The 25,617-nt window shown below is 50.7% G+C and overlaps 1 protein-coding gene across 1 annotated transcript; it reads right to left on the reverse strand.

The window, feature by feature from the left end:
- On the reverse strand, positions 220-23,629 carry SIN3A (SIN3 transcription regulator family member A). The gene is made up of 21 exons (XM_021407431.1): positions 23,547-23,629; positions 22,283-22,503; positions 21,280-21,456; positions 20,106-20,212; positions 19,261-19,543; positions 17,592-17,843; positions 17,092-17,244; positions 16,614-16,772; positions 15,741-15,830; positions 14,702-14,820; positions 13,488-13,698; positions 11,861-11,977; positions 10,921-11,159; positions 9,817-10,000; positions 8,808-9,381; positions 8,148-8,317; positions 6,606-6,779; positions 5,687-5,779; positions 5,258-5,352; positions 4,521-4,728; positions 220-2,692 (listed from the first exon to the last, which is right to left on the reverse strand). The coding sequence occupies exons 2-21, from the start codon at positions 22,469-22,471 to the stop codon at positions 2,462-2,464; spliced, it is 3,825 nt and encodes a 1,274-aa protein (XP_021263106.1). The 5' UTR covers positions 22,472-22,503; positions 23,547-23,629; the 3' UTR covers positions 220-2,461.

Consider the following 25,617-nt stretch of genomic DNA (forward strand, 5'->3'; position numbering starts at 1 on the left):
GGCCTGCAGGCCTGGCCCACCCGCACCAAGCAGCCAGTGCCTCCCAAAGCCCCTCTGGGAGAGCCCTGCTTGGCCGCTCAGTGGGGCTTTCTCCCTGGTGGTCCACCGATTGCTGCCCCCGTGGCTTAATGGGGTGCCTGGAGCCCTTGTCACGCGCTGCCCATCCCTGGGCCCCGAGCTGACCGTGCGGGGGTGGGAAGAAGGATCCGTACACAGCAGTTAGCCCTGATATTTTAATGGAAATACTGCACTACAGTCAAGTTTACAACATTGGTATAGAAATCACATGGATAGTGGGCCGAGGATCACGTTACAGAATACAAAAAGCAAGTTCAAATAAAAAGAGAAGCCTTGTTGCTATGGTACAGCCAGGCAGGGCGGGATGCCGGGCAGTGGGAGGCAGCTCGAGATGGTGCTGCGCTCAGTGACATGCGGGCACGGCTCAGGGTGTGCCACTGCCGGCACTGCCCCAAGCCAGGCCTCCGCCGCCCACATGTTCACTCACAGATCACCTTCAGCATTACAGAGGAAAAAAGGGTGGGGGAAGAAACCTTTCCAACGGAACGATAGGGAACTTATTGCTGGCAAACTCTGGATATTCCCTGCTGGGCGCTTCCCTCTATTTTCCTTTCTCCATAGGAGGCTCCTGGTCATCACCACAGCCAGACCTGCCTTCTGCACACGGGCTGCTAATGAGCTGGGGCTCTGCCTGCGCCCCTCAGTTCTGCACACCCCGGCTCTCTGTCACAGGAAGGAGACGAGCCGCCAGCCCAGAGATCCCTGCCAGATTGTGGTCACAGCAGCAGCAAAGCCACGCTCCCAACCCAGGAAAGAGGGAAGCAGATTTGGGTGCTCAGACTGGCAGCACTGGTTTGTGCAAGGAAAGCTGCCTCCTTTGAGGAGGAGAGACAGTGCAGTTGTGTCTGTCGTGGCTTACGAAGTCTATGTCGACTTCATTTTAAAATCAGAATCTTCCCTGTGTTTAAATATCTGCCAGCGCTAAACTTCTATACTTAAAAAAATATATATCCCATATGTGGATTTCACTAGTGAAATGCACCGAGACCCACCCCGGCCCTTGCCCTTCTCTTGCACGCGCACACCAACACACACACAGAGCAGCTCTATCCAATACTGGTTTGGTACTTAGGATGTTTTCTCCAATACTGAGAGGGAAAAATACACAAGCACAATCAACCCCAGCTAAGTAGCTCAGCAACACCTCCCAAAAGCGAAGGTCCTTGGAGCTGGAAGACTAGGTGGATAAATACTACCCACCGGAACAAAAACATTAAAAAAATTAAAAACTATATAATATATATTTATATATCTCAACAGACCGCTTATACCTCAGTTGTGTGAAGCACAAAACACGCACGCTGCCTCTGCTTTTTCCTCTCAGATTGTGAAGCCAATGGTAACAAGGTGGGACGCGCTCCCTCTCCTCATCCCCCAATGCTGCATGCTGCACGGTGCCTCTCAGACCAGGGACAGGGCTGTGGATGAGCGAGCGTCTTCCTCCAGTAAGAACAAAGACATCATTTTTATTTACAAAAAAAGGAGAAAAAAGTTTCCACACAAAAGCACTACAATGATAACTCCCTTTGGTAAAAAGTGTAATAAATGTCCTCATAGGTCTGTCTTGTCGGTACTAATTCTCAAGCCACCTGGTACTATGGTACACAAGAAGCTAGTACAGTTATGCTAGCACATCAAGCATACTTCCTTTAATTAAAAAAAAAAAAAAAACCAAAAAATTGACAATTTGTACATTTATTTACAAAAAAAGGAGGGGAACATGTTAAAATTGTGTTGTTCTCTGTTGTGTGTGTGTGTGTGTGTGTGTGTGTGTGTGTGTATACGTACATGTGTGTGAAAAGCTGGTGCATGGCACTAGGAGAGACTAGTAAACAAGCAGGTACAAAAAAACAGTTCCACTGGCACTAGAAAGGACAGACCAATCTGCACTGGTTGAGTCCAGCATGGGAGGGTGGGGAGGGAAGGGAGGAACCGAGGGTCCGGGGGCCCGCGGGGAAGCCCAGCACCTCTGGGCTGCGGGACATATCCAAGCAAGGAATCTGAAGACCACCGAGGTGGTCAGGTGGTGGAGAGCCTCCTCCATTTCTCCTCCCTCGCTGCTCAGGCCGCCGGGGAATAAAGCCTCAACACTGCTGGTGCGTATGAGCTCGCTGCGTCTCTCCAGGACCGCTCAAGTTCAGGAGGGTCCTTCCCTGCGGGGCGCATGCTGAAGTCCAAGGGCCGGCGGCCAGGGCTCCCAGCAGGTGCTGGGACACCCGCGTTCCTACAGAGAATCCCGCTGGTGACAGCTTGTACCAGCCACACACTAGTCAAGTGGCCATGTTACGGAGATACACAGTGAGGGGAGAAAGGCATCTTCCTCATTTCCTTGATGCGCACGCACACACACACATCTCCCGGGATCTTCCCTGGCCCAGGGCATTTACGGTGTCTTGAATATTGTGCCGTATTTGACGCGGTACTTGTTAATGCTCACAAAGTGCAGGGTCTCTGTGTCACAGGTGGTGGTGCAGGGCACCAAGCCCTCCAACCCTTCTCCCATTAGCCACTTGCTGGTCTCGGCTGCCATCTCGCGGGTGACGTGCTCCTTGGTCCATTTGTCCACCCAGGCCTGGAACCTCTGGTGCAGCCGTTTGCTCACTCTTTCATGGGACTACAGAAACAAAGAGGTGTTACAGAGAGGCGGCTCCAGCCCCAAGCTGCAGCGTAACGCGTGGCAAAGAGGCCAGGCTGCGAGGCAACGTGGCCACAGGATCTGCAGTGCAGCTGCTGGCCCTTGCTAGCGACAGAGGGAAGGTCCTGAGAAAGGCCCACAGATCTCCTCTCCAAGGAGCCTGCCTCTAAGGGAATTACAGGACAAAAAGAACTCAGAAACACCAAGAGATTGTGCCAAAAACAGGCAGTTCTGGCACGGTGCTTTTTCTTTCTTTTCTACTTAAAATGTATTTTCTTGTACCCCACCATGTAGTCCCAACAGGTTTGTGGTTAAACGTAGCTTCTGCAGGTCCTTCAGCATATTGAGAAGTTCTACCCTGCTCTAGTGTTAGGAGGTTCAGTAATCTGACTCAGGTTAAGATGCTCTGTGATAAGCACCAGCACGTGGTATCCTGTTCATAAGGCAACTTTTCCAACCTTGTGCCAATTGAATTGGGTGGATGGAATTCAATCAAAATCCTCAGGATCGACATTTCAAAGAACCAACCCTGAAACAGAATACTCTTATCTGATGTGGATATGAGTTTAACACAATTACAGCTAATTAAATAAAACCATTACTTGTATTTCATCAGCAAGAAACAGATCAGAGCAGCTGTTTTAGAAGCTTAAATAAGCATCGAGCAGAGCTGTGAAGGGATGATTTCCTAGGCAGGAAGCAGAGGACACCTCTCCCACTCCCTCATCTCCCAGCCAATTTTCTCAGCAGTCAGTAGTGTGCTCAGGAAAACAATAATTGAATTAACAGAAAACCAGTCTCTGCAGCTACAGAAGAGACTGCTGAGGACAGAGCCCCTCAGGTACCTCTGCTTCTGGTTGCCTAAGCCAGCAGCTTTCACCAAGGCCTGGCACTTTTCACTTTCTTTGACGTTCTAAGCAATGGCACTCTGGTTAACGTTTTGTTTTAAATAGACTGTAATAATATTAGAGCAAAGTACTTTAAACTTCAAGCCTAAATAGCCATGCTAACTAGAGTTTGCTGTTAAAACTCCCTGGGTTTTCTCCACTGGGCAGAAATATTCCTATGGGACAAGAACAGCGTCAGAGCATTCTGAACACCTACCTAGTTTTCTCTACCCAAATCACTCCTTGGGACCAGGATTTCAAAGCCCCAGGAAAACACTCACGGTGATTTTGTGGAGCTGTGAGCTCCCTGCACCTGTCCTTGCCACAAAAGCAGTGGTTGTAGAGCTGCTGCTGTGTGTGTGCGGGGCTCTGCCGTGCGGGAGCGACCGAAGGACTCCCGCTCTCAGTGACTGGGGACAGGAAAGGCTGAGGGATGGTACCCAGAAGGATTGGCTGGGACAGAGAATGTTCGACGCTCTGCACTCTGATTGATTCCTCTTTTGGGATGCCCTGGAAGAACAGGCCCCCTCGGAAGGTGCTACAATTGCATGCAGAGGACAGGTCTTCCCTAAAGCAGGGGGACCACCACACAGGGAAAATGCCTCCTGGGAGAAATTTGAGCAGCGAAGGGTCAAAACCACTGTCCTACCGTAGTAACGCTCTCTGGAGAGAAGGGGAGAGGTGAGAGGATGAGCAGAGTAGAAGGGAGGAAGAAAAGATTACATCTTAGGAACATTCAGTAGATCTTTGGTATCCTGGGAGGACAGAATAGCACACCATCCTCCTGGCAACACAAAGACTGCTAAATGTTACCCTGGGACCCCCAAGGACATTCCATCTGGCTCTCCCCACCTGACTTCAGGAGCAAGAGGTCCCAGGAAAGCCCGGCTGCCCACCCCAGTCCTTCCGCTCGCTCCTACCTGCTGAGCTCGCAGCAGAGCGGTCCTCCTGTACATGTAATCCTCCGATTTGATCACGTACACCATCTTATAGGAGTTCAGTTTGAATTTACACTCCAGCTTGTCCAAGCTCTCCACGTTCTCCATGGACTTCTTACTGTTTCCCTCCTTCCCTTCCTTCTCCTGCTGCTCCCGACCACGCTGACACTTACGGATCCGCCTCAGATTCCTGCAAACCAGAGAACCCCTCTTGGAATTAGTGCCCACCCTCTAGGACCGCTAGGCTGGAGGTAGCTGGTGGATCTGCGCTGGCCCCTCGAGAACCTGACCAACAGCTTGCATTACATTCATTCAGGTTCAGGCTATCTGCATTCATTCAGGCTATTTGCAATCAGCTCCCTGCTCACAAAAAGCCCTGGCGTGGCACCCAGTCAGTGGTTTTAGACAGAGGGTTACTGTAAGCCAAGGCAGGTCTTTCAGAAAGCGGTCTGGCGAGTCCCCAGCCCTCACCCTCTCTGCCACCTGCAGATCATGCCATCTCTCAGTCACTGGAGAGCAGGAGCCCAGGGTGGACCCACAGGCTTTCAGGACAAGCAGCAGCACGGTACCTCTACACCGCACTGCCACCATCGTGGCTTCTGTTGTGGCATTAAAACACAGGTGAGACCAAAGGCCCGGAGCTGTGGTAGAGTGCTACCCCCTGAACTCCAAGGGACAGACCCATCAGGGAGGGTTCACGGCACAGCTTGGCCACTCACCTGGGAAGGAAGACCGGTTTCTGGGCCAGGTGTTCCCGGAGCTCAGGGGAGGTAGAGTCAGAGTTGACGTACCGCTCCACGTAGTCTGACCAGCGCTGGAAGCGAGCACACGACAACATCAGGCACTGCTTTCCCACTGAACCACACGGGGTGGTAAGGAGGCTAAGCTGCAAGTCACATAGGCGAGCACTGGGACACCTGTGAAGGCTCCCTGTATTTCATTCCTACAAAGGCAAGTACAACGCTTCTCTACATGGTTTTTAGGCTTCTCTATTACAAAATAAACCATGAAGGATTTACCTACTCGCATTGCTGAAAGCTTTACAATGTTTTGTTGACGTCTCTATCTTGTGCAAACAACCAACTGGACATCCTCGTCCAGTGCACCCTCGACCATCACAGTCAGTACTCTGGCCAAGCAGCTCTTACCTCTGCTTCTACAGGGTCATCAGAGTTCTCCTCCTCTGTGTCCAGCAGTTCAATGGTTAACTGAACTTGGCCTCTGCTCTGGATGAACATCAGCTGTAAAGCAAAAGGCAGAAGGCATTCAGTGAGGATTCAAACAGAAAAAATACCCCTGACTATAACTCTGGGGCAAAGAGACAATGAAGCACCTTGCATAGTCTTAAAGCAAAAAACTGCACTTCCTGCATTACTGCCAGTAAAGGGAAAATATGGGCAGCACTGCACACTCTTTGAGGAACACAAAAATGTTAGAGCTTTTGGAAAAATCCTTTTGTGTTGATTTTGGAGAGGTACGGGTCCTTCACAAGCCCCCAACGTAAGTTAGAAGGTAAAGGAAGAGATGCTATACACACAGGCTTTTCCCCAGAGTACTGTGCTAGCTCATAAAGGGCCTGACCACTTCCTGCATCTTAGCAAAGGAAGCATGGATTTGATTAGCACAGCACACCACCTTTATTCAGCAATGCATACAGCCAGCAATGATTTAATGCCCAGTCAGTATTAGCAGATCTTTCCACGGCCCACGAAGGTTGAGACACGGGAGAAATGGGAAAGTTTGAGCTAACAAATTCAAATGGGAGACAGCAAATCAACCAACACAAAGCATCAGCATCCCTGTGTGCTGTTGCACTTTGCCTGGTGGGGCTGATACAGGTTCTGCCACAGACCAGCTGATGGCGTGCTGGAAATACCACCAAAGTGATGCTTCTGGGCACCAGAAATTTGGGGCACACCACCAAAATTCAACTTTCCAGGCTTTTTGTAGCTGCTCTGGAAACCTCAGGGCTCTCTGGGTGCCCAACCAGCGCTCCGTTTTCAAAGGACTGGCACCTACTTCCAAAGCAAGCCCTTCCCTGCTGGCTGCTTTCCCACCAAGCTCTACCTTGAAGCAGTTCTCCTCCGACATGAGCTGCTCAGCTTTGCGCTGGTAGGTGGCCTCCAGAAGGTTCCGAGAGGACTGCGAAGCCAGGAGGCCTCCCGTGGCCCCGTTGTTGTTCTCCGACAGGTAGAGGTCTGTGACCTGCACGCAGATCTCATCGCTCACTATGTGCTGGAGCTGCCAAAAGGAAGAGCAAGGGGAGGGTGTCCGTGAGGGAGCTGCTAAGCTCAGGCTGAAAAAAAGAGAGCGAACGCCTTTGTGCTCGGTGCCTCCTCTTGCAAAAGGTATTTGTCTTCGCCCGAGGCATTTGGGAGAGCTTGCTGGAACACGCAAACCAGGGTGACCTACCAAAACCCCGAGTGCAAAAACCAGCTGGGAAAGTGAGAAAGGCTCCAAATACCCTTTGTAAGTGGCACCCTGGCTTTAAAGAAAAGCAGCACGTCAGATTACGCATACACCTCTATTTGCCTGCATTATAGGTTTTAGAAATAAAAGCTACAGTGGATAAGGAGGGACTCGCTGTCTGGAGGCTGCTACGTGCCCATCAGCATACAATAGCAAGAAATAAAGATGTAACCAAGTGCTTAGGGAAAAAAGGGAAAAAAAAAAAAAGGAAAAAAAAGGTTGAAAAAAGCATGAGTTTAAGGCTACATGTTTAGCAACTTCTTCCAGTGGCACTGTAAAATAAAACACAGCACTACATTTTAAAAAGAAAGACTAAAAAAAGCAGGTGGCAAAAAGAGGAATAAACTAGGTGCAGGGAAGCAGCAGGGTGGGAAGGGCTGTGCACGGTGCTGCAGCGTCTCCTGTTCTCAGCACGGGGCTGCTTCTGTCTCTGAGGAGAGTGGGGAGAGATACAATACCACATTCTTACTTGGTACAAGTTTAAAAATCGGAAATCGCTCAACTGCCTTTTCAATTCAGTTAAGCTCTGGACTGAAACCAAGAACTCCTGGAAAGCTGCTCCAATGAGGGAAGGCCTTTCAAGCAATCCCGCTCCCTGCTTCTCGCATCTGGTTTTGTTCTTTACGCTACGAAAAGGCACACGAAGAATTTTTCCCCTTGGTCACACATTCTTTCTACGTGCCCAATAAGAGGACTAGAATGTAACAAGCAGCCAGAGCTGCTCAAGCAGGCAGATAAAAGAGACAAAGCTTTTTAGAAAAGGCACGCGCTGCTCTCATAGCACTGACGGGAATGAGAGAAATTATTTAAATGCTATTTAATTCTTTTTCAAAGTTAAAGCAAGATCGGCTCCGCAAACACTTTCAAGTGGAAGACTTACATCCCTACAGCTTCAGGAAAACAAAGGGAGAACTCCACACGCTGAGAAAGGATGTTCTCGATCATTTAAATGCACCACAAGTTACCTTTCATCACCTCTCCTTCAAGCAGCCTCAAAGCTGGGTTAAAAACACCTGCAATTCGGCTGCTTAACCCCAAAGTGCCACGGATAGGTGAGCGATACGCCGGCACGCACTCTGGGACACAAGCAGCCTTCCCTCCTCTAGCCTAGCACCCAGCCCCCGCCCAGGCAGCACCCACCTGCCGCACGATGCTCTGGATCAGCTTGTCCATGGTGAAGGCGATGTAGGCGTGAATGGTGAACATCTCGCGCAGGGAGTCCTCGTACTGCGACGAGTCCATGTTCCCGTCCAGGAGGTTGCGCACCATGTCCAGGAACGCCGGGTAGTAGTCCTCCACATCGATGTCCACTGCAACACAAGAGCGGGAAGGGTGAGCACGGGAACCTCATTAAGGCCCTTTCCACTCTTCCTAGGAGAGGACGGAGCAAGAGGGCCAGCCTTCAGCCAGCTCTGCTACTGGAACTTGTCTTCCATTCGTCTTTTATAGACCTTTACGCCATGGGTACTTTCCTAGTCTCTGCCTTTCCAGCAGTAGCCTCCTCCGTGAGGCCTCTGGTTCTGAAAGGCTTTGACAAAGTTCTTCACTAGGGAACTCAAGGATGCTTTAGATACGCAAGTGCGAAACTAAAGCTCTCATGAGACAAGTGCTGCATGCCACTGTTCGGCTGCGACTCCCTCCCGCCCCACATCTTCCCATCTCAACTCCCAGCTGCCCAGCGACAGCAGAAGAGAAACACCCACCGTAGTGTCACACTGCAGCACGTCTGAGACAGAGCGCCAGCACTGTCAGCACGCACGCTGCTAACAGAAGCACCCGTGTGCCCCCAGGGTCACTCACTTGGCTCCTTCAGCCTCAGCTGGATGGCAGGGCTGTCGCTCTTGTCTCGCTTGATGCCCAGCACTTCCCTCTCCCACTCCCTCTCCCGCGTCTCCTCTTCGATCTGCCGCTCGGCCTGGGTGCAGATCCGCAGCAGCCGCAAGCACAGGATCTGGTGCAGCCGCATGAAGATGTACCAGTTGCTGTTCACGTAGAAGAGGTTGTAGACCTCGTCCATGCCCCGCAGCTTCTGGGCCGTCGTGTTGTTGAACATCAGCTTGGTTTTGGGAGGACTGCCCCCCACACCGTTGTGCTTTTTTGCGGCTCCTGTAGCTTCGTCCACGTCCATTTCCTCTTCTTCCTCCTCTTCCACGTCTGAGAGTTCACCTCGCTGAGCAAACAGCAGGTCTGGAATGAAGTGGTACATGATCTGCTTGATTTTGTACTTGTCCTCCTTCTGGATTCCCGTCTGCCGCTTCACGTGGTGGATGATGAGTGAAGCAGCGTCCTCCAGGATCTGCTTGTCTTCGTAGGCTAACGAGAGGTGTGGGCCTGTGGGAACCCCGGCATTGTCTTCCGAAGCCTGCTCTTGCCTCTGCAAGCCAGAAACAGGACACACATTAGTCCCCCCAGCACCTCCCTCTGCCCACGAACCCCCAGAAAGCTCTCCCAGCAACACAGGCTTCCTCTCTCCTTACGCCCCCTCGCAACACAGGAAGCACCAGGCCTCCCTCCCACCGCTGCCAGCAGGCTCTCTGCAACAGATGCCAGAAGTTCACAAACATTTCTCCTGTTTACAAACCTTCCCCCACCCCGTTTCTGTTCCAGAACTGGAGCCCACCTGCTACCCGCAGGATAACAAGCCTCCTCAGACACAAGCAGATATCCCAACACGGGGAGCGCAGCCCTTCCTCGGCAAGCATCCCACTTCCCAACCACACCAGCGTCGAGAGGAGAGAGGAAAGGAACTAAAACTGCACGTGCAGACTACATAAACGTGAGGGAAGGAGGCTGCCAGTGACCATCTTACCTCATCATAGATGCTTTCAATCTCATTGAGGAGGCTCTTTGACCTCAGGACCTTGGTATCATTCTGCTTGAAGTTGATGCCCTGGTGGTCCAAGGACTTCAGGTAATATTTCTCATTCTGCTCTCGCCAGACTTTATTAAATCCTCTCTGGGCTTCTCGCCACTCTTCCTCTTTCATCTTTAACCTTGGATCAAGAAAGCAAGGGTGAGGTAAGAGACGTAAAGGTGTCACTCTGAGTTTGTAAGGAAAGCCTGAGACCTGAGAAGTACGCATCAATGAAAGCAGTCCCACTGAAAGGAGTTTTACAGGAGCAGCACTCCGCACACCCTTTGCTGAACAAAGCTCTCTGCACATCTTTGGACACCTGAGCTTCCTGGGAACACACTCCAGAACCTCAGGTCAGTATCTCAAGCAAAGCACCCAGTGCAGCACGGCCAGGGCAGCTCAGAGAACAGTGTCCTGCAGCAGGGTGGGCACACTGTGACCTTGCAGGTATTGCTGGCAAGGTGGTTTCCCTTCCACAGACAGTAAGCTTTGGAGGGGAAGAGTACCTCCTTGTAACTGGTGTTTCAATTGTGTTTCTAGGGAACACTTCCTTGTTTACACGCTAAGAGGATAAGGACAACACATTACTGTAGTAGATGCATACACAGCCTCCTCCTTACACGTCTCCAAAGAGCTGCAGCCCCCACTCCTTTTTTGAGACTGAGAAGGGCTGACAACAGAAAACTAAAGGGGATCCAAGCACGGTGCCTGAGCAGTCGGAAGCCACAGCCATGCACAGCCGTGGGATCTGGAAAGGGATCGGATTCAGCCCTGAACAATCCACACGGCACAGACAGCTTCCTCAGCTTACGTATGCTGCTGAGCACAGGCTGGAGAAGAAACAAGTTTCAGAGGAGACAATAAAAGTTCTGCATCCCCCCAGCTGAGCATCTGTGTTTCAAAAGGGGATTGTTATACAACACAACAACCAATCAGAACGGAACGCCTCTCTCAAACTGCATCCCTGTGCAGGTCAAACCCTCCAGGGGCAGAAATCAGCTGCTTCTACGTAAAGGTGGACCATGGCCGAGCCCCCAGGGCACCGTGTCAGATCGCTACCTTTTCAGGACAATGGGAACAGCAACAGATGGGTTCTTCCGGAGCCCATCGATGATGTCGGCTGCTTTGTCTGCATATATCCTCTGCAGGGCCTTGCGGTGGATCACCTCCGAGGTGCCTCCCAGGGTGTTGTCCAGCCGGAACTTGGCCTGCTCCTCGGCAGACAAGCGGGAGAGTTTCTTCTGGATGGCCTCAAGGACGCGGATCGTTGCCAGGTTGGTCTCCAAGACAACGTCCAGCTGAAGCGAACGGTGCGTTAGCCAGAGTTGAAGAGATAAAACATGATACTTCACAGAGACTAACACAGAAGCGACACGAAACAAGAAGCCGGGCGTGTTTAACAAGGTGTATTCCAGAACTGGTTTCCACGTTTGGCTGCGCTGAAATAATCCAATTATATTTTATCTGCAGCCTAGGTAATGGTGCATCAGAATTTAGCGCCTACCAGAACGATGCCGTTAAGAAATTACATTTTCCATATGGGTGTAGAAAACAATTGACGGTTCCTCTACAAAAGGACATGAGAGATCTGAGCGCATTCAGGTAATTGCCAAGCTAACTCCCATTTTAAGTCAAGAAGTCAATCATTTAACATCCTGAACGTATCGCTTCTCCGATTATTACAGGGGAATGTACGTTCTTACAAGCTATGCGGGCACTAAGGACAAAAAAGGATGCGTTGATTATATGCTGTCCATTGAACAATTCCATCTGGAGTGATGTGGGAGAAGAGCTCAGTGCACAGAGCTCGGGGTAGGGGTGGTAACTTGGAGAGAGACGTGGTTATCCAGCTGCTGCCTCTTGCTTTCACAGAATGCAAGCTCTTTTGCAGAGAACGTGTGACAGACAATAAAAACAGACTGTATGAAGCAGTATTAAGGACGGAATTATATCATTAGCTATTCACAGAATCCCAGGGCTTCCGAGGAAAACAACTTACCTCAAAACGCTCATCCTCACACCTGTAGATGTGCTCTTCGTATTGTGTCTTCTTGGAGCTCACAAAAGTGGAGTCTTCAGACCAGGAAGGGAAGGAGACCCAGGTGTCATTCAAAACCTTGCAGTATGACACAGAAAGACAAGCATCACAGTCAGTGTTGTGAGGGGAGTGTGACAGAGATGCTCAACTGCTGACGGGGGAGCAGCAAAAATTGCTTCTCCCTTCCAAAGAACCCACGGGGCAACATGAAACAGCCAGAGCTGAAACATCTCAGCGGTCTGGAAAACTCATCTGTTGGAAAAGTAAGAAAAAAAAAAAAACTTGCAAGGGAAAAGAAAAAGATGTGAAAGGAGCTTTTCCATTCCATTGGAAGAACTGGCTCACTGCGGTTCACTCGTCACGCCTGATTCACCGCTGACGGCGCCGGGTGGTCACCGTGTTAACCATGACCGTTAGACATGACGTGGCTTCTACCTCCAAATAAGCCTCACTAGGAATATGAATCCATACCCCAGCAACACCTTTCCTGACCAAGATGCCGAGTACCTGCAGTTTTCACCACCTCCAAAGCAGGAATGGAACATCCAAAAAAACCTCCAAGAGGCCAAAGGCAACAGAACAAAAGATTTTGGCATGCAATCTAGAAAAATCAAGCCTAATTTTCGTCAACCTGAAGCTTGAACAACTGAGTCATTAGATTCTCGCAGAAAGAAAAGTTTACAGCTGCATCACACAAGACACTTCTGAGAGACGTGTCAGGACTTAGATTAAAAACTTACAATTCTTTCTTGCCCGGGTTGTTTTCGCTATCCTGCCATCATTTCGATTAACCACGTATCACTGCTCACTGCTTGACTTGATCACCTGCATTCATCCTCATTTCTCAAGGAAAGGAGGCAAAACTGTGATGTTCCAAAATCTTCTGCCTGTTCGCTTTAGATGTCCCCGCTGACAGCAGTCACCCAGGAAGGGGCTTTCCAACACCAAGGAAGGAGCAGGATCAGCCAGCACCATTCCCCCTCCGACCACAAGGTGGTTACATGAAAGGACCCGAGGAGTGCATCCAGTCCTGCCACACTGCACCAGGAGGGCAGCTTTGCCACTAGGCCAACAACTCTCTCTATGGGGAGCAGACCTCCTGATGCAGCACACCATGTCTCCACGGCTCACCTCAGCCTTGCAGGTGGAAAGAAAGAAGCATGGAGAGGAATATGCAGGAGAAACTGTCTACAGAAGATGTGATTTTCTTTTAAGCTTGGACTAGAGACAACTCTGAAAGCAGAGTAAGCAGGAGTTTGGTGAAAAAGGCAGCAATCACCTTGAATTAGATATTCCCTTGTAGAAGTATTTAAACTTCACAGCTTGAGGTTCTTTTTTTTCAGACGTTCCCCAGTGCTTGGTGCAACTCATTCAGAAGCACCACTGGAGAAGAGCAGAGGGCAGACACCAAAGCCCCATGGGCACTGCATCTCCCAGCCAGCTCTCAGCACAGCCTCAAACAAAGCCTCACCCTGGGAAATAGATCCTGGATCCAATCCACGTGTTTGCAAGAGAGCCGAGTCCTCCCTCGTGCTGTGCTGGGAACAGCCCTCCTCTGCCACACATTTGCTGCCTGGGAGCTGCTTACCTCTTTACACAGCGGCGTCCGCCCCGTGCACTTGGGCTGCTGGTAGCTCTTGGGCAAGGCGCGGTAGCTGGAGCCCAGTCTTTTACAGGAGGCATAGTCTATCTCCATGGCAATCCCTTCAGTTGCCCGTTCCTTGGGATAGGTCTCCATGTGAACAGATTCCTTATACCCCAGAAAGTTTTTAAACCAAGTGAACAGTTCAGGAAATTTCCTGGAAATAAAGCAAATAAAGTGAAAAACCAGCCAAACAAAGCAGCGTGCAGTGCTGAGCTGTGATACTGAGGCTAGAAGTGCTTGCAAGAGACAGAAGTTGCCCAGGAAGACCCTCTGATTTACCAGTTTGGTGAGAGGACCTCTCTGCTCAATCCCACTTCCACCAAGTGGGAACCAAGTACCCGTCTGTTGCTCAGGTGGTGGATAGCTGCAGTGATACGAGAAATCGAACCTGTTACTGGCATCACTGCTCATCTACTGCTTTTCCATTACACGACCAAAGGGAATGTCTGACTTCAGAGTCAGAGAACTGCATGACCCCTTTCCCGATGCAGATAGTCACCCTCCCAGCCAGGAGCACAGGCGGTAGATGGGGAGAAATGCCCATTTTTTTGGTTGAATACTTCACCTTTCCCAGCCAAAACCAGCTTCCTGCTGATGCCCAACTCCAGTGGAGCTACAGAAAACTTAAGCTCCTTGGAGCACTTTCCTTGCACAGCAGCCAGCGTAATGGGGTCCCGAACCCAATTTACATTGCTACTGCCTTCTGCCTAGGAACTAGGAGCTCAAATCACAGGAACCGAGTTGCCCCAAGCTGATGAGAGGATAATTATTACAGTGACTTTAGGTGATTAATACAGACTCATTCCGTACAGTACTTGAAGTTATAATTTCTATTTAAACTACAGTACTGATGATCAGGTCTGGCCACAGGGGAGAATGCAGTTGCTTTTTGCTTTTCTTTTGGTAATTTTAATAGGTTTGTATAAGCACTCCCTTTTTTTAGGGGACATTTCCTGTGTAATTGGACAGCCGAGCTTTTCTTGAGTGAAATAATCTATGATTCCAGAGCAAGAGGCCACAGTAACGTGCTGTGGAACAATTCTGTAATACAAAACAACGCAGCCGCAAAGGCTGGCATTTCTTTCCTTGCTGTGCATCAGTAACGGATGCGTTGGGTTTAGCTTCTCCCTCCATACAAAGAAGCAGGTTCCACTTACCCCAGGAACGGGGAAACTAGCTGCACCAGCTCCGCACGGGAGATCACCTCCTGGTTGAAAATAACCAGGCAGCGAAGGAAGTTTTCGTACGCTTCCGTGCTTCGCAGAGCTTTGCGGACCTTGGGGAAGAAGAGGGAAAAGGGTCAGGGCGAGAGCAGCTCGTCCATCACCGCCCAGGAGGCCTGCATCCCACACTGTGCTTCCCCCACCTATGCAGGACTTTGATGGAGAGGCCGCAGGGAGCCACAAAAAGGAAGGAAGCCATCTCCTTGCTGGTATGCTTGACACAACAAGCGCATTACTTTGAAGAAGGGGTTGTAAGTGAAGAATGAAACTCGCAGCAGCTGGACCACAGACAAGCCCAGCTGTGCCTGCAGCAGCACGGACCCACCTGGGTGGGGATCAGGGCAAAGAGGCCCATGTCACGGGGAGCAGCCCTCCAGCCCCCACCGCATTACAGCTCGAGTCATCACAGACACAGCGAGCCCTGCAGCCCTCAGCACGAGAAAACAGAGCGATTCATTCCAACACCATTACTTCTCCCACGAGAACAGTTAGCATCTACACATCAAACAGATCTATCATTATTAAGAAATTCATCGTTACAGTTACAGTTCCTGCAGCGGGGATTTCTGCGTTTACTCATGGGAACACCTACGCATCCTACGAGCGATAGAGTGGTTCCCAGTCACCACCAGCTGGCTTACAGCGTGCTGCAAAACGTACGTCAGCGGGGAGCAAGCGTGGCTCTGATGCCAAGCCTTTCTCCCACAGAGCATCAGCAGCAGGTGAGAAGCTAGAGAATGACCTCCAGGGGAAAAAAAGGCACAGATGTCCACGTAAAGAACACCACCAATCTTGTAAAAAACGCAGCGGATCTGACGCAGAGGTCAGACGATACAGCTGAGGTCAAGCAGAGCAATGTTATCAGTGTGGCACATATATCACAAACTTCAGTGTGACAAAAAATCAGGGTGTATGCACGCTACCAACATCAATCAGTGACACCAGCCGGCGCTCTCTCAGTCTCGTTGCTCACCTTCTCAAAGAACAGAGATTCTGTCCCCACACCATGCTTGCTGGCTTCTGCCAAGGACTGGTCTTTTAAACCGAGCAGCTTCGGTTTCTTCTGTTAAAAAATAGTAATAATAAAAGGCTTTTCAGCAGAGGAAGGCACCGTATTTTGATCATGTATCACGCAAGGGCTTCGGCCTCCAGACCACACCACTTGCTCTCAGAGAGAACAAGAGTGGCTTTTTCAGAAGGAAACTTGTCTAAAAGGTGGCCCCCATGTTAATCCATCCATCTTTAATTAGTAGCAAAGAACACCAAGTATTTTTAATACAAGATCGCATCCCTTCCTCTAACAAGTTGACTGAAACAATCATTGTGTGTAGTACCTCATTTTCTCACTAGTTTGCAGAATCACCAAAATATTTTTTTAAACCATCGTTCATTAAGTTCTTAAGACTCTTAGACCTCCCTAAAAGCAGTGTACTTCTACCTCCTGTACTCCACATCCTTGGAAAGGCTTAAAGCTGCCTCCAAACACGTTTTAATGTGCTGCATTTTGAGGAGAAAGGCTGGAAGGGGAAGGAAGTCACTGCATTTAACCAATACAGCTAGATGTGCCGACACTCTTCTTCCCCAAGCAAGACACACCATGTAAAGCAGGTGCACTTGTCCTAATGCCGAGGCTGTAAGCCACCAGACCATTCTTCTGACACGGCAAAGCCCTGCTCTCTCAAAATGTGAGTAAGCTGAAGAGGGCAAACTCAGCTACAGGAAACATCATTCATCGCTGCACGACAGTGTTTATCACATGGGAGATGAACAAGCATGATTCTGCTCTAAGTTTTGCTATAGTTTCCTGGGAAACACACACTGCTGAGCTAGCAGCACGTGCCCTTACCTTCACTGGAGGGGTTGTCCCTGCGCCCGAGTGCCGCCGGATCTGACAGCCGTTCTGGTTGGGTCGTTGCTGCTTGTTGTTGAGCTGTGGCTTCTTCACCGTGCCTCCGTGATCATTTCTCACCGACTCCACTTTCTCTGCAGTTGTCTTACTTAACAGCTTAGTTAGAAACGAAGCCACCAGACCATCAGAGCCGAGTTTCACCTCATCAGCCTAACACTAGTACGCCTGCTCCTCCCAGCTCTAGGTGACCAATCTACCTTACTGCAGTTATGGAAGTCTTAGAACCATTCCAGGCAAAGGAATTGTATTCAAAAGACAAGTTATTGACAGAAAACACAGTCTATCACCCTGACCCATCTCCCAAGCTCGGTAAAAGACCACTCCAAAAACACAAGACAACAAGAAAAGCCTGCTGTTCTGAGCACTGGCTTCCTCACTAGGTACTCCAAGCCCAGCCTGCCTCAAGCAGACTTACCACCGAGCTGTTGGCATCTGGGAGGAACTGCCCGAACTCTGAGAGCAGATCCTCCTGGTTCTTGAAGAGGCGAGCCACCTGAGCGTACACCTCCTGCTCCGTCAGCGCCGGCGTGTAGTTGCCCCCTGCCTCCTTGGCATTGCGCTGCTCTTTCTGTCGTACAAAGAGAAGGGTCAGATGAAAGGACGTCTGAACTGTTTCAGTGACAAAGGAAAAAAGCCCTCAGTAACACAAAGAATGAAACAGCAAAGGACTCGGCGTCTTAAGCAAAGGACTGTGCTAAATGCCCAGCTGGCTGTGGACTAGGGGACACTGATCAAGGAAGCGATTACTTCACTTTTAACACAATCGGAGCTTTGCTTAGCTTGCCGGCCAATGCTATGCAAAGAATTATTTAGATTGGAAAATACCTAGACAAAGAAGTCCAGCAGAAGACCAGAACGCTCATCTCAGCCAGCAAAGAAAGAGGAATGACTCCACCTGGCACTGCCAAAGCTCACCTGATACGTATGGAGGATCTCCAGGAAGGCTTTGTAGATGTCTGGCTGTCCCTGGAAGCGGTTCTTGATCTTGTTGACGTAGTTGATGGCGTGATTAAACTCGACGGGCTGATTGTTCTGCAGGGATGGTGTGGTTCCCAAAGAGATTGTCACGGGCGTGTGAGGCTGCACCGGCGGCGAGCGCGGGGACGCGTACGGTGGAATCGGGGGAGTCTGCTGGCTGGCGGGAGTGTGTGCCTGCAGCTGTGATGGCTAGGGGGAACAGGAGCCACGTCAGACACGGGCAGAGCCTTTATGCTTTGAATAAAGGCACTCGTATCCCACTTATGTGCCATATGCTGAGGAAACGAGACGGCACATAAACGTATCTGGTGCCAACAGGGATATCTCTGAGCTGGAGCATCACAGGAGACGGCAGCTGCACATTTCCCACCACTACACCCAGCCAAACAATCTCCACCCGTATCCCTGGATGACTTTGGATGTGCTTCCTTAAAATATTGGTTTGTTTGTGGTTTTGGTTTTTTTTTCCCCCCCCATTAAGTGCTAGTAAATAATTACTCCCTCCTCAGGCCTAGGGAATTTTAGCACTATGCTTCACAAACCCAAAACTTCCTAGTAGCTGGCTAAGCAGAAACTGCTGTCAAGAGCCAAAATCGAGTCGTCCCATTTCCCAATCAGCATTTTAAAGATTAACAGAAGCACAAACAGGGGCAGACTGAGCAGAAGGGAGCCACTATCCAAAGCAAACAAATAAACAAATATTGTGTGGGCCAACAGGGATACATTTCACCAGGGAGACAGAACACCAGCCCTTCCAACTTGTTCTGAACAGCTTTATCTCCTTGCCACTTGCTTTTGACTGACATCTGACAACAGGCACATTCAGTCACCAAAAAACAGAACCAAAGCATTTAGGCTCTGCAACACTGCAAGTTAGTTTGCCTCTATAGTTAAGAATGCTGGGAGTAAGGCAACAGCAAAAGAAAACTGCAGATTTTTCAATATGGAGACCAAGAGCACACAGTTAAAGAGATGAACCCTTGAAACTTTGAGGATTCTTTCCCTCCTTTGCACGTTGAGAGGTTCAAATACACCAGATTTTACCTAGACTGAGCTCTTAAAAGCCTCTTGTATTACTCTATTCTTTTTTCAGTCACATAAAATACATCTGGTGGACACAGCATATGGATTATATCTAAAGCAGAGACAAATTCCCTTTGTTATTGAGAGGTCTCAGTTTCAGGCACACAAACTGACACTTAAGACAACATCGTGGTCATTTTGTTTGAACCCTTGCACTTGAGTTTTGTCAACAACGCCTGCACCCACGCAGCTGATGGCTGAACCAGACTACCCTTTCTGTTTGTTTTTGTTTTGCAGCAGCTGGCCAGTCTGAAAACGAGATTTTGAGCAATACAGAATCTACCACATCACTCAGCCAGCCCTTCAAAAAGCTCCACTATGCCAAGCGTTTGGAAACACGCACAAACTTTCACACCGAGGGTAACGTCTTCACGACGGGCCTCTGCTTTATGAGCAATTCCTTGGGATTTGGGTTATTCTCAGACGAGAAATCCCATTTAATTCCCCACCTCCACACCAGTGTCAGCTGGAGGCAGCCAGTCCCCCACGCAGGAGCCAAGGACCGCCACTCTCTTGCTCTCACCTTGCTGATTTTGGCAGGTGGTGGCTGCGGTGCCGGCTGTGCTGGTGTTGGGGTCGATTGCGCTGAAGGCTGCGACTGATGCTGGGGCTGGGGCTGCGGCTGGGGCTGCAAGCCATGAGTGGGGATCTGGTGAACTTGCCCCGGGGTCGTCACATTCACCATATCATTTGTCTGCACCTCGATCTTGTAGCCAGGAGGCAAGAAGGTGTTGAAACCCATAATCAAGTCTGGGTGGCCCTTGAAGAGCTGCGACACGCGGCTGATCACTCCTGGAGTGTCAATGCTGAGGAAGGAATCAGATCAGAACGTCACCATCTTCTAACTCCCTCCCAGTGGTAACCCAAGCTCTGTGTGCGGCAATTCTCCTTTAGAATTTCTGTCTTGCCATCTGTAACCTACAAATGAACCTATGAAACGCAGCAAAACTCATTCCTATAAATACGTTACTGACCTTAAGAATGACATAAGAATTATTTTATTTGTTCAGACTGCTTTATATCGATGAGATCTAGCCAGAAGTCTGACCGTTATTAGCGGGCAGGCAAGACCACCAGATAGCCAGGTCAAGCAGCTAGCAAGGCTGAACTTGGGAACTGCTGCTCTAGGTAGAAATTCTTTTAGTATCAGTGAAGAAATGGATATAAATGAAGAAATTCTGAAACTCTCAGAACAGATTCTCTAACTCTCAGAACAGAAAGCACACGACTGCTTTCACACTGCCACGGAGGTGTGCTGCTCTGCAATGGAAGGACAGAGTCTAGCTCCTGCTCTCTGTGCTGCCATGCCCACAAACACGCATACAGTGACAGCAGCCTGGATGGAAGAAGCAGAATGCAGCTGGTTACCTTTGAGATTTGAATTCCTTCATAATATCCAAGAAGTCATTGTAGACCTGTGGCTGACTGCCAAACTGCAGCTTCACCTGGTCAAGGTACGACAACGCATCCTCTACCTGGAGACAAAACAGACAGCTTGCATTGGCACAGAAGATTTTATGTCACCTCCACTGCTCGGCAAAACATGCATTTGAAATCAGAGCTGGTAGCCCTGCGCCTGGAAGGGGAATTAAGGATCGTGATCTTGGTCGGTGTATTACCAGCAGCACTTAAATAAGAGAAGCTCACAAAACTATACCCGAAAGAAGAAAAATAAATCAAAACAAAAACAAAACAAAACAAAGAAAAACCAACTTGGATCAACAGAATTAGTCAGAAAGCACGTACTCCAAATTTCCCATGTCACCACCAGTGATGTGACTGCTAGGATAAACAGAACTACACTGAGTATTTTTCCTGCATTCATACGTGGAAATTATTATGGAAGCCTAAGAATAAGCAGAAAGTGGAAATGACATATTCAGAGTAGTAGATGTTTGCCAGGTACACGCTCTATGAAAGCCAGACATTTCAGTTCGACACATAAGGATTTTGAAAATGGCAACTGTGGGCGGCAAATTGTTTTACGCCTCAAACAGCAAGAAGTTTATGAACCATTCGTGTACCAACATCCAATTTCCAGATATACTGAAGCACAGCCCAGCCTGACACGAGCACTCTGTGCAGTTTCCAATCAGCTGCACGAGCTGCATGCAGGCCCTCTCCCTTGGCTGAAATTAAAAGACAGCAAGGGAGGAAAAGCGAGTGGGGACAGTCCCAACCTTGCATCTTGGAGGGACTGCCAGCAGTTTTGTTGGGAGGAAGAACCACACGTTACAAAACCATTTTCAGAGGAAAATGGAAATGAAGCAGAAGGGCGTCTCGCCCAGCAAAGCACTGGTTTCCAGCTCAACTGGAAGAGACCTGCCCTGTCTGTGGGAGAAGGCATCAGTTCATACGTACGCCTTCTCGCTAGAGCTGAACGTAACGCAACTACTTGCAAGGGCTACGTTTGGTGGACTTTTCTCTTTTTTAAGGATTTTACAGCACGTAAGCCAAGAACAGAGCCTTCTGCACTCCCACCTCACTCCCACCCTCTGAAGCCCCAAACCTTTTGGCCGTCCCACCCACATCCCTCCATTACCTTGAGCCTCTGGAATTGCTGCTGGCCCTGCACGGGCACAGCTGGGGGGGCCGGATGCGCGTGGCTCTGCACCACCTGGCTGCCGTGCGGCTGCACCGGAGCGGCGTGGTGGTGGCCGCCGTGCACCGCCGCCAGGGCTGGCCCGTGGCTGCCCGAGCTCTGTGGCACGGCTGACACCTGGAGAGACAGAAAGGACCGTGAGGGATTGTCTCATCACCAGCGCTAACAGAAGGAAGAAACGCACAGGGAGTGTGACTCAGACCGAGTCAAGGTTCTCTCTTTTCTCTGTAAGGTTGGAAAGGATCCCAAGCCCCCCCCCAGCACATCCCCTGCTGTGGGCTGGCTGTCCCCCAGCTCAGGCTGCCCAGGGCCCATCCACGGCCTGTCACCTCCGGGGATGGGGCACCCACAGCTCTGGGCAGTCGTGCCAACACCTCACCACCCTCATGGTAAAGAATTTCCTCCTCACATCTCACCTCAGTCTCCCCTCTTTTAGTCTAAAACCAGCAGCGGAAGCCTCTCAGAACAAAGAGAGGCACCTAACGACCCTGTAGTGACATCTTCTCTAACAGTTCAATTTCCTGAAAGTCTCCAATCTAAATGCCAGCCTATTAAGCTTAAGATCACCCAAGATATCCAAAGCCTGTGGCAGGGACACCGTAAGAACAAACCTCCTAGCTAATGAAACACGGAGCAAATCCCTGTGCGCACTTGTCTCTAGGATTCAGAGACTGCAATCTGAATCATACAAGAGAGAGGTGTTCAAAAGAAGCCAAATAACACCACATTCTGTGGTCAGGGCCATCTAAACAACCAAAGCTGGCAACCTGAATGCATTTCAAGTGAGACCTATGAGCAATTTATTGTCCCATCCGAGTTTTTTCCCTAGGTAGCACCGACAACCGAAACAAAACCTCGTCCCAAACCCGGAATCCTGCTGTGCAAAAGCAGCGTGTGGAGCGGTTGAATCGTAATCTCTTCCCCCAGGACGTGGCAGACCCACCTGGTAGCTGGGAGTTACCGAGTACTGGATCCCTGTGGCAGACTGCATGGTCTCTGAGACAGCCTCATACACCGGCGGCGCCGGGGCGAGCACGCGGTGCTGGTGCTGGAAAGCGTCGGTGCTGCTGGTGATACGTCTCTGCTGCGACGTGTACACGGGTGACTCCTGCTCATCCAATCGCCGCTTCATTCTGAACTCATGCTCGGGAAGCACTAAAAAACCTGGTAAAAACAGAGCAATTAGCGAGGGGCATTGATTAATCACTCCCTGCCAGCGCTGGGAACACCAAGTTTGCCAGGGGCAGGTAAGATGAATTTTGTGCCTATTCCTTTGTGTTGCTACCTTGAGATAGGAAAACGGAATTAAGATTCAGCGTTCTGCATGATACATGTGCACTGCAAACACACGGCTTGCTCGTTAGAAATAAAGCCCTGCTTTCCAGTTAAGGATTTCTTCTGTCATTGAAAGCAAAGCCCACCCCAAACCTCCTAGGCAGCCCAGGCTGGATGGGAGTCAGGCACCAGAGATGCCTTAGAGCACAGGAGGAGGGCAGAGGCAGAACACCCTGCCCCACGCTGCCTTTGCACAGCAAGCCCTCTCCAAAGCAAACCTTCAGCCAGGCAGACACACCGATTGCTGCCTGGGTAACGCACGAAGCTCCCCATGAGCAAGTGTACAGGGCAGCCTAAACCCTTCACTAACATAACAGACCAAGGTGCTGGGGAAATATACCAAGGTACAGCCAAAAATATACCCGGCAGCTCCTGGCCTGGCTCCTTTCACGTGGAGAGAAGGAAGAGTGCTTCGTGCCTGTTTAAAGCTGCTCTGCAAGTTGCACGTCCCAGAACACCAAACCCAAAACTTTGGAACGTGCCCCTGAGCACGCTCCAGGAATTGATTTTGCTCGTTGTACCTGCACCAGGTGTCTTCTCGCTCAGCTGCAGACAAACTAACACCCCCCAGGCTCACAGGGAGCTGCTCTCATAGGTTTAGCTCTGAACAAACTTCTAGTTGTATGCTAATGGAGCAGGGACCAAGCAGAGCAGGCTGGCAGCGAATCCCAGCACTTTGCATGACAATGCCAGGCCCCAGGCGCCGAGCCTGGGCAAAGCCTTGGTGGCATCCGTTTCTAGAAGGCTCCACCAACGTGGAACTGAAGCCCTGGGCTCTGCCGACAGCCAAGCACTGCACCTGCCCCAGCTCCTGCACCTCATGGGGGAACAACACGCGTTCCTTCCATCCCTGAGGTCCCACTGATCTTCACCTGCTGTGTCCCAAGGATTCGCTCCGTCAGGAGAGCAGACTGCAGCGTAGCAAGCTGTGCCAGCTGCAGAACGGTAACTACAACCGCAACACCACTCGGAACTTCTGCAGCCCAAGAGCTGACATCACAGGCAGTGCTATGGTGACCATATGGTCTTTAGGCAGCGGAACGCAGCCCTCTGATGGGCATCCATCCCCGCGCGGACTTTGACTCAAACATTTAGAAAGCCCCAATTCGAATTGCATCATCTGCGATCTTCACCGAGGCGGGAAAAAACAAAGACTGAAAAATACAGTGCGGTCTGCGTGAGACTGAAAGCAAGTCGCAAAGCTTAGGAACAACTCCTTCATCAAAAGCATTCACCTGAGGCTGCCAGGAGAGCTCAGCAACAGCTTTACAAACCAAGCCCCACGCTACACAGACCACACGGGACCTGCGCCCCCTCCTTCCCAGCAGCACTCCCACCCGAGCTACCTTTTAACTTCTGTCTGAGTATTCCCTTACAAGGATATACTCCTCCACAGAGGGACAAAAGCTCCACTCTGCTTTTTCCACTTTCCTTTTCCCGGGCTGCAAGTTCTCCCCTTGCAGGAGGGGAGTGAATCGTGCGGGTCTGCCGCCTGACACCTGCTGGAGCCACAACACTTCTGAACGCAAATGATGCTTTCAAGAACAAGTTGTGAAACCCCACAAAAGAGATTTCAGTCCTTGCAGATGTCAGGCACTCCTGGAAAGGAACACTGAAACAGCTCAGCTGCGGGTCAAGCATTTAACGTGTGCAGGGGCTGCTTAAAAGCCCTTAGGAGGCTGCAGCATGCCACGGACACCCTGTGAATCTCTATGAATCGCTAAAGAGGAGCCCTCATGCCACAAAGAGCCAGAGATGAGGAGAAATCCCATGCAGCAGGCACCCTTTCGTACGTCACCTGCTGTCTGAGCACACTGAAGGACGTCCAAACGCACAGATCCTCATACTGACAGCTCTGTTGCTGTCACTTTGAATTTTAAGCATTAACAGCCGGACTGAGCCACGCTGAGTGAGAGAGGAAGGTTTGCTCCCGAGGCGGAAAGGACCGAAAGCTTGGAAGCAGCACGCGTGTGACTCAGGATCACAGAGGTGTGACATCCTGGCTGCCCACTCATAGCACGTCCGGGCGGCCTGACTCCTGCACAGAGTGCCCAGACACGTGGGCTCCCCCCAGGCCTCAGCATCCTCACCTGCACTCTTCCTCCCCACTTGCAGGCAGGATGAGTGCGGTACCTGCAGCCACTCGCTTCCTTCACCGTGACAACAAAGCCAGGGGAGCCAGGAGAGCACAGCACGGCACTGAGAGCGCACCCACTGCCCTGAAGCGTGGGACAGTAGCCACAGGACTGCGGATCTGCTTTGGCTTTACCAGCCATGACGGCTTCCCAGCGCTGGAGGAGAGCAGAGCACGGGTCATACACCCTGGAAAGGCGAGCGACTCGCTCCTGTCATGGTTAAGCTCACGGCAGAGACTGCTGGCTACGAGCACAGCGTGAGCCATTTCTTGCACAAGGCAGCACTCTTGTACTACCGCATGCTTAAATGCAAAGGGATCGCATTCTTATTTATGTACCACTTCGCTGGGTGTGCCGAAGGTTTCGAGGCAGCCTCCTCGTTCCCCATCGGGCACAGCGACCACTCAGGAGATTCAGAATTCACCCAGAAGCTGGGGTTGGAAGGGAGCTCTGGAGATCAGAGAGTAGAAGGGGAGGACTGGGTGCTCTCTGGCACCCCTCCTGCTGCAGCCCCAGCTTTACTCACGGTGCCCCTCAGCTGGAGGGGGGTAGGGAGGACAAGGGGGAGATCTGGGCTGGGAGACTGCAGCCTCAGCCGCCAGCTTCCCCCGCACCGCCGTGCTGTCGTGGGACGGGAGGGAAATCCTACAGGTGCCCTGAAATCAGCGTGCGAGAGCAGCGCGGAGCCGAAACCTCACGCGTGCTCGCTTGGAAACTGGCTGGAGAGACGTTAAAGCAGGAAACAGGAGCTGGTAAAGGCACGGGGGTGGGCTGGGCCCGGAGCTGCGAGGGCCGCGCTGAGCGGGGC

Source organism: Numida meleagris, chromosome 9 (genome assembly GCF_002078875.1).
Source record: "Numida meleagris isolate 19003 breed g44 Domestic line chromosome 9, NumMel1.0, whole genome shotgun sequence".
NCBI classification, from domain to species: Eukaryota; Metazoa; Chordata; class Aves; order Galliformes; family Numididae; genus Numida; species Numida meleagris.